This window comes from Triticum aestivum, chromosome 7B (assembly GCF_018294505.1).
Source record: "Triticum aestivum cultivar Chinese Spring chromosome 7B, IWGSC CS RefSeq v2.1, whole genome shotgun sequence".
Taxonomy (NCBI): Eukaryota; Viridiplantae; Streptophyta; class Magnoliopsida; order Poales; family Poaceae; genus Triticum; species Triticum aestivum.
The window spans coordinates 64,254,524-64,263,645 of record NC_057813.1 but is presented as its reverse complement, the minus strand read 5'-3'; the positions used below and the strand labels follow the sequence as shown (position 1 = coordinate 64,263,645).

The 9,122-nt window shown below is 41.1% G+C and overlaps 1 protein-coding gene across 1 annotated transcript; it reads left to right on the top strand.

The window, feature by feature from the left end:
• The first annotated feature begins 633 nt into the window (after positions 1-633).
• Positions 634-6,861, top strand: LOC123162901 (glutamate receptor 2.8-like). Its single transcript, XM_044580656.1, has 5 exons — positions 634-784; positions 5,017-5,276; positions 5,367-5,682; positions 5,861-6,204; positions 6,310-6,861. Exons 1-5 carry the CDS (start codon positions 634-636, stop codon positions 6,793-6,795), a joined length of 1,557 nt encoding a protein of 518 aa, XP_044436591.1. The 3' UTR covers positions 6,796-6,861.
• The last annotated feature ends 2,261 nt before the right edge of the window (positions 6,862-9,122 follow it).

The following is a 9,122-nucleotide window of genomic DNA, read 5'->3' as shown; positions in this document are numbered from 1 at the left end:
ATCTCCAGAACCACCTAGAGGATCAAGATGAACTCTGGTAATACATGTGGAGCCGTAACACCACAGGGAACTTCTCAGCGGATTCGTACACACATACACAAGTACATGCCACGTATCTGAACCTGTGTGTGGTGGCCAACGCATCGCAGCAGCAGGTAGCCACACATACATATAGCCTCGAGAAACGACTTTCGGAAGCTGATGCCACGCGTTGGTGCGGTTCTTGGGAATTAGGGGAGGCTGACTTGTCTCTGAAAGCATGCTCTTTCCACACCACACACAGCCTCGATCGAGAATCAACTTCCCGAAGGTGATGCCACGTCGCCACGCGTGGTGTAACTTATTCGCCGGCTGATACGATTCTTCATTCCTGAGGTTTGCTTGGAGAGGGACAGGCTCGGCCGATCTTCCATTGTTCCATCGATCCATGCATCTAGCTCAGCTCGCTCCACCTCTGGAAAATGGCCTTCTGACCCGTTCGTTCGCGCCAGGCTACCCAGCCAACATCGAAGGTTCAACAAGGACAAGTCACAACGTCCAAGGTCCAGGTCCGAAATAGACTTTTAGTTACATCACATCAGCCAGAATGCTTATATATACTGAGCCGATGGGTTGGACTGGGGAGATCCAAAAATGGAGCGCGCGCTGGCCGTCGCCTTGCTCGTCATGCTCACGCTCTGGAGCGTGCCGGTGGCGGCCGGCGACGGAGGCATTTCCCTGGCGCCGGAGGCGTGCCGCCTGGACCGGCTTCCCCGTGGCTCACCCGGAGACGCTACAACGGCTGGTAATTAAATACAGTTGTGCTTTCAGTTGAACCGTCAATATACTCCCTCCGTTTCTAAATATAAGTCTTTTTAGAGATTTTATTGACTAGATACGGATCAAAATGAATGAATCTACATTCTAAAATGTGTTCATATTCATCCGTATGTAGTTTGTAATGGGAGAGAGTATATACTAGTGGTTTTTCTTGGAAACGTTCAAGTTGCGGTAGCCGCCCGATCATGAACCGCGCAACAGAGATCATGAACCCTCAATATTCACATTGATGAAGTTTCAGTGTTTATTTAGGGAAAATTCGACTCAAACACTAGCCAGAAGAGCTTTGTGAAAGAAATGCCGTTCTTCGAACAACATTAATTTTTTTATTTTGAGCGAAACAACCTTAACTTAGAGATTTTCTTTTTGAGGGAACCTTAACGTATTGAGAGTTGTCCGGGTATAGATTTTCTTTTGGGGGGATGTCCGGGTATAGATTTTGACACCCTTTTCGATAATTAAAAGGACTGTGCTAACGTCCAGTCGACTGGACGTTAAGAAACAGATCCACACAATCGGTGATTAGTAAATCAACTGCATATGAAGAGAGCGATTGTGACTTTGCATGCCCAGGAGTGAGCTGCGAGGTGTAGTCACTCCATTTTTAAACATGCATGCATATAACAACAAAACAGATGACATCAACAAAGATTCTTTCGTAATTTAAACTTTAAAATGTTTTGTAGCTCAAACCGTCGCTCGGATTTAAAAACTGCTTTCACATAAAAATCACCGCGACGAGACCTTCAAAACTAGATCCCATGTTGACATGTTTCAACGACATTTTTTTAGTACAAAGTTACCACGGGTGTGCTACACAAGTTATCATGTCGGTTGTGTATCACTTATCATGTTGTTTACACATAAATTATCAGGACATAAAAAATAGTTCTTGTAATCTTCCCTTCACATGCACATGGAGGCATGCATTAGAAAGAAAAAACTGATGCATCCTGGATTGTATATAAAAAAAATTGTCTGTCTAATCAAAAAATCGTTTTCACATAAAAAATCCATTGCGACAAGACCTACAAAACCAAATCCCATGTTGATATGTTCTGACGACTTTTTTGTTTGCAAGTTATCAGGCCTAGGCCAAGAAAGTTATGAGCTCTCATGTTCGTATATTATCATGATTTTTACACATGATTTATCGTGATACGTTCTTAATTATTTTTCTCAGGACAAAGTTATCGCGGTGTTTGTGCATGAGTTACCACACTTGTCATCCGTACATTACCACGCCATTTACACATAAGTTATCGATGATATGTTTCAAACAACTTCCCCTCCCCATGGGGTCAAAGTTACCGCGGTGTTTGTTTGTAAGTCGGGTCTGCGGTTCGTATATTATCATGTTTACACAGAAGTTACTGATGCATATTTTTAACAAGCTTTTCCACCGGGTTAAAAAGTTAGCACGTTGTTTGTACTTTAGTTATCATGTCTATGGTGCATATATTACCATGTTCTTTCCACAAAATTTACCAAGGGTATGGTTTCAAACAAAAAACTCTCTTGGTAAAAGTTGTCCTGATGTTTGTGCGTAAGTTACCATGTCCGCAATGAGTATATTAACATGCTATTTCCATGGAAATTATTGGGCGTATGGTATCGACAACTACTTTTTCTCTTGATCAAAGTTACCACGGTGTTTTTGCGTGAGTCATCACGCCGAGGTGTGTATATTACCATGCTATTTAAGTAGAAGTTATTGGGGTATGTTTTCCATAACTTTCTCACCCGTTTCAGAAAGTAAACACGACGTTTGTATGTGAATAATCAACTCTACGGTGCATACATTAGCATTTTATTTACGCGTAAGTTATCAGAAATGTTCTCAATAACTTTTTTCTCTCGGGTCAAAATTATCACCGTGTTTGTGCATAATCTATTAGGTTTGTGGTGTGTAAATTATCAATGCTTATTACACATAAGCTACGAGGGGATGGTTTCAAACAACTTTTTTCCCTCGCGTAAAAGTAAACAATGTTTGTGCATGAGTTTATCAGGTCTGGGATGTGTAAATTATCATGCTATTTACACATAAGCTACCGAGGGGTGTATTATACCGCATGTAGCCCATGCTGATAACTATAGTCCATCTAGCATGGTAACTACGTAATAACCATGTTGATAACTATAGTACATCTAGGCCGATAACTACGTAGTAACCATGTTGGTAACTATAGTACATCTAGCCTGGTAACTACATAATAACCATGTCGTGGGATGGTGCATCTTGTCCATTCTTCAAAAGTTAGATGCAGGACGGACGTTGGAGATTCCTAATCTACTCAATCCCTCTCAAATCAAGTGCACACTAAAGTATCGTTTTCAGAAATCAGATCATTAATTGAACATTTTTTTCTCGATCTAAGATTATTTCCTATGAATCCTCGTCATCGCGTGTTTACGTAAAGATAAAAACGAATAAGAAAGAAATAGGGGGACGAGAGAGTGATGGAGATTCCTCAAAGAAAAGAGAAAAAGAAAACATTATGGAATGGTCAAAAGAGTGCGACGTGCTTCCTTTTACACAACAATTAGTCTAATTGAGCTGGCTAGTAAGTGTTTCATGTAAGCTGCTTGCTGTGGGTTCGAATCCTATATTGAGAATCAATTTTCCTGACTAAAAAATCCCTGTAAATAGGGTCTATCAATAGATCTAGCGCACAGAAAAAATCATGATGGACCCAATCCAGAGAGAAAATCACGGACATCAACATTTCAGGAAGTCTTTCTACTAAATGCGCCATCACATTAGCAACTTCTTCAGATTTTTAATCTCAAAAAAAGATCCACTACGCATTTAAATTAAGAGAGTTCGCAGATTTAATAACTACCATGTCTGGGTGAGATGGTTAGTACGGTGACGTGCCTACAGGACGTCGGGGGTTCGATTCTCGTCACCCCCTTTCTTTTTCTCGCTTTGAAGCTGTTGTTAACTGCCGTTCGATTCGGAATGAACGAGATCCAGATCGTTCGGATCTGATGCAAACTGCCAGTCGGCAGGAATTTAGCATTCTCGTAATTAAAAACCTTTTTGGGTATAGATTTTGATTCAGTTTTGTCTCAGAGGTGTTTTGGGCCTGGTCCATGGGGATTTAGCATAAGCCCATTTATGGGCATCCATATTTTATAGGGCCAATCTTGGGCCTAAACCGAACGCATCCTAGATCCCTGGCCGCTATCTCCAGCCTTTCCGCCGACCGGCGCAACGGCGGCGAGGTCGCCGTTCGTCGGAATGACCTCCCGTCCGGCCCCCCACCGTCTGCGGGAGTCGTACGATGGAGGGGATCGCTGTTGCCAATGGGGCAGAAGATGGACTACCTTCTTCCAGGTAGATGCAGTGCAGGCCCCTCGCCGCACCTGCGACGGGCTACCTCCTCTCCTCAACCCCAGGTGAGGAACTCCAAACCAGATCCGATTCCAAATAAGGCCGAGGAGGTTCGCTGTTGCCAATGCCGAGGCCTTGTCCACTCAGGGGCCTTCATCATGAAAATTACTAACCAAACAAGGGGACCGATGTGAATATTGTAGTAGTGCAGAACTGACTGGGAAAGGTAACTGTTTAATCCCACACATTTAAGCATAAGTTGCTGTGCATATCTAAGATTTGATGAAACGTAGAACATGTCTCTGATTTTAGCTCGGTTGACTGTAGGTCTATCAGATAAAAAGCATGTTTCGCCCCTTTTTTTGTTCTGCCATGACAAAAATTTCTCCTATAATTCCTTGTTAGATGGACAATATCGACCATTTCAGATCGTCGAGGTGGAAAGTAGTACATACTGTCTGTGGTCCACATTCATTTTACACTGAATTGTATTGCCCATTTTGTACCACTTTGATATTAAGCCAAAAGAAAATTCGGTTTGTACCACCAAGTAACAGGCTTGTGTTTTGCATGTGTGGTAGCACGTATAGCAATAGGAGGAAAGAATGTTAGATCGAACTACGTATCCAAACATGAGAACCAAGTTAATCTTGCAGGTCACTTAAAAACATGTGGTTTTCCTTTAAGTGTGTGAAGAAGTGCTAAGCTATATTCTGCTTACCTTAAACACTCTCATGCTTTAGTCATATTGGAGCAATTAATTTTAATTTTGTGCTATGGAGCTCTCCTTTTTCCCATACAACTTGAGAACATTGTCTTGGCAGTCGGATAAGGTACTAAAACTTGTGTTAATCCAGAAATCGGGAGAATGAACAACAGAATACTATCGGGAAGAGACACAGGAGCTTTGACCAGAGGCTATGTGAAGGAGCTCAAGGTTGCTGTGCCTAAAAAACCGGGGTTTAAAGCTTTTGTGAATGCAACTTCTCATAATGCCAGTGGCTATTGCATTGATATCTTTGAGGCTGCTGCGAAGAAACTACCACATGTTCTTCATTATGAGTTCGTTGCTGTTGATGGTTCTTATGACGAACTAGTACGCAACGTGTCTTCGGGGGTGAGCCTGGCTCCTTTCACTTGCATGCCATTTCTGCATTTCGTGAGAATCACATAACTCACACTGTACTTTGTTGGTTCTTACAACCAGAACTACGATGCAGTAGTGGGTGACATAACTATAACCGCAGCGCGAGCTGTAGACGTGGACTTCACGATGCCATACACTGAGTCAGGCGTGTCACTGCTTGTGCTCACCGAGAATGACTCCAAGTCAGGAATTGAATGGGTGTTCCTAAAGCCACTAACAACACAACTTTGGTTAGCACTTATGGGGGGATTCTTCTTCACTGGACTTGTTGTGTGGACGATCGAGTGGCCCAGAAACCCGGAGTACCAAAGATCGAGTTTGAGACAGTGCAGCACTGCTCTCTACTTTTCTTTCTCGACTTTGACATTTTCTCATGGTTAGCAGGCTCAAACTTGCTCACAGTACTTGATGCATTATAAGTGGTTACATACCTTACATTATGTCCGGAGTACTCTAATCTATTGATTATCGTAATATCTGCACATGTCAAATTATTAGAAGCCCCCTGTCAAAAATTGTTGTGGTGATATGGTGCTTTGTTGTGCTGGTTATAGTGCAGAGCTACACAGCTAGCTTATCATCCATTTTGACTGCAAAGAGGCTCCGGCCCTCAGTGACAGATCTTGAGCAGCTCCGATCAAATGGTGATTATATTGGATACCAATCTGGATCATTTGTACGTTCTGTCTTGATAAAAGAAGGCTTCAATGTCAATAGGCTAAAGGACTATCCGAATAAAGAGGAATATGCTAAAGCTTTGAGGAAGGGATCAAAGAATGGAGGTGTCTCAGCTATCGTTGATGAGATCCCATATATAACCTCGTTTCTCTCTGACCCTAAATATATTAATGAATTCCAGATGGTTAATCGCATATACAAGACACCTGGACTTGGTTTCGTAAGCTTCTTACTCTAGCACTTCAGTAGATGCCCTCTGCATCCTTACAATAGCTACACTGACAAAAACAATATTGTCTAACCAGCATCATGTTTTTGTTTTCAGGTGTTTCCTCAAAAATCTCCGCTGGTGCATGATCTTTCGGTTGCCATCCTGGACCTTGGGGCTGAGGGCTCACGAATTGAAAAGAAATGGTTAGGCACAGAAACACCATTGCCCAGCTATGGCATCCCCAACACGGACGCGACACCTCTCACTTTGCGAAGTTTCTCTGGTCTCTTCATCATCACTGTATGTATGTCAGCTCTCATGCTGTTGATAAGCATTGCCAAGTCGGTTCATGCCAAATACACCAAAGTGAGGGATTCTGATATGCAGAGTGCCGATGGAGATGGCAGAAGTGAAGGCCACAGAGGATTTGGTCCGCTGCAGAACGACATGGGCAATGGGTCTATGGCTGATCAACCCCACCATGAAGCCAGAAATGAGCATCCTCAGGGTGTCAGTGGGATCAGAGAAAGTCCTGGTGATGTAGAACCCAATGACTCTGTGCCCGAACACGCCATCCTAATCGAGATGAACACCCGATGAGATGCCGACAACTGTTCTGCATAGCGCGCATCAGATCAGAAGAAATGAAAAATACTTTCGTTCCGTCTTATGGGGATATTCACCAATGTCCTAAGGGTATGAGTGCAAGAATGGATGATGGGCCCATATCATAGCCTAGCTAGGAATAGCAGTTTCTGTGACTGATACCCAGATTAATTTATTTTCTGTATTTGATGTTGTTGTTGGTCTTATTTTCGAAAGAGTGTATATATGACCACTGACAGGCGAGTGCCAAGGTAATCCTAGTATCTGCCGGAATTAACAACATTTGTCTGATTTATACCTTGCGACAGCAGGCACACACTGTAGCCCACAGTTGTACATGTTGAAAGAAAGTTGGTCCACATTTTGGTTACTTTTGCACACTGCAAGATACTTGTCGTTCCTGTATCTGGTATTCAAACATTTCACAGTCGTGAGAAAATATAGACCAATTAATTGCTGAATGCGATTCTAAGATAGTCTGAATGTATATATCCAGTTCCTGAGGAAATATTACATACGCATCACCGCCGCCCAAGCACGTCGCCGGGCACCGTCGGCGGCGGCGGGGCTGTTTGACGGCGTGGCGGGAGCGGATCTGACGGCCTTCGCGCTCGGCGGTGGGCGGTGGCACTACAAAAAAAGCTACTTCCATGTCATTATGTCCCGAGCGAATCAACCACATTTGTCTGATTTGTACTTTGCGACAGTAGGCACGCACTGCAGCCCAGAGTTGTACATGTTGAAAGAAAGTTGGTCCACATTTTTGTTACTTCTGTACACTGCGAGATACTTGTCATTTTTGTATCTTGAATTCAAACATTTCTCAGTCGAGAGAGAATTATTACGAGAGAGGAAGATATTCTTATATATATTTCAACAACATCATGTTTCCTTTCTTTATGTTGAAAGTTTTGAAGTTGCACTTGTTTTGCCTTCCTATGCTAGTTGATTTTTGCTCCAATAAATTGTTTGCTTATAAAATCCCAATGCATAGGAAGTGTGTTAGGTTTAAATGTGTTTGCTATATAATTTCAGGATGCTCTCTTTATGCTTCAATTTTTTTTATGTCAGCATCATTAAAATCATCATTCCTAGCTAAAAGGCTATAAAGAAAAGTGTGCCTACATGATTAACATATTATAGTAATCATGTTTTGTAACTTTTATTTCAATAATGTGCCAATTAAAGCATTTGAGATAGTGTGGATACTAGTTGACTTGATTTTGTGCAAAAACAGAATTGCGCCCAGTGCAGGAATTTACGTTTTTTTTACCGAAACGTGATCTTGGTCTCAAATTTTTACACATTATTGACATACAAATTTCCTACGTTGTCATAATTTTTTAAATTTTTTGGAGTTACAGAACTATGACTTTTGTTCAGATCATTACAGACTGTTCTATTTTTGATAGATTTTATTTTCGATACATAGTTTGTTTGTTTTATAGTTTCTATGACTTATATTGGTCAATATAAATTATAGAAATGATAGAGTACAATAGGCATTATGTGAGAACAATTATGAATCTTGTCTTGACAGTACCAAAGTGAATGGTTTTCTCTTCATCATACTAACATATCTCACGAAGTTCCGTTATATTTTTTGTGATTGAAGTTTTCAAGTTCTGGGTGAGATATCGATATGAGGAGAATAAAGAGTGGCAAGACCCTAAGGGCGGGGATGCACAAGGCACCCCAAGATAATATTCAAGGAATGCTCAAGCACCTAAGCTTGGGGCTGCTCCTGATGGCATCCCTCGTTCGTCTTCAACATTATCGATAACCTCACTTGGAACTATATTTTTATTCGTCATATAATATGTGTAACGCCCGAATAATTAAGGTAAAGTAATCCATGTTAATGGTGCAATGTCATCATTTTCTTCGTTGCTAAATCCCCCTCTGGTTCCATCTGGTTTAAATTCAAATTTAAATTAAAGTCAAAGTTTAAAGTTTTCAAAATGTCAAAACTAAAAAGTACAATCTATGGAAAATAATTCAGAGGTAATATTGGTGATGAACCAAATTTTTTACAAAGTGGTAATTGCACTAAATAATTAAAACTATGGCATTCACAATTAATTAAATGCCTTTTCTAATTTATAAAATATCAAACTATTTTATTTGGGAGTAAAACTTTTTGTGGCAGAGGGTTAAATTAGAACACTAATTTAGGTGTTGGTCTCATATTTTTGTTAAACTAAAATACAATGAAAATAATATAAAACAAATAAACAGAAAATAGATAAAAGAAAAACATAAATAAAAAAATAAAATTAAAGGCGAAACCTCCTGGGCCAACCCAGCTGGCCAGCCCACCT

Excerpts from the sequence above, each read along its gene's own strand:
- LOC123162901 (XM_044580656.1), top strand. The coding sequence starts at position 634 with ATGGAGCGCGCGCTGGCCGTCGCCTTGCTCGTCATGCTCACGCTCTGG. Across the intron at positions 5,277-5,366 it reads TACGCAACGTGTCTTCGGGG|AACTACGATGCAGTAGTGGG; the intron begins GTGAGCCTGGCT and ends TCTTACAACCAG. Across the intron at positions 5,683-5,860 it reads GACTTTGACATTTTCTCATG|TGCAGAGCTACACAGCTAGC; the intron begins GTTAGCAGGCTC and ends TGCTGGTTATAG.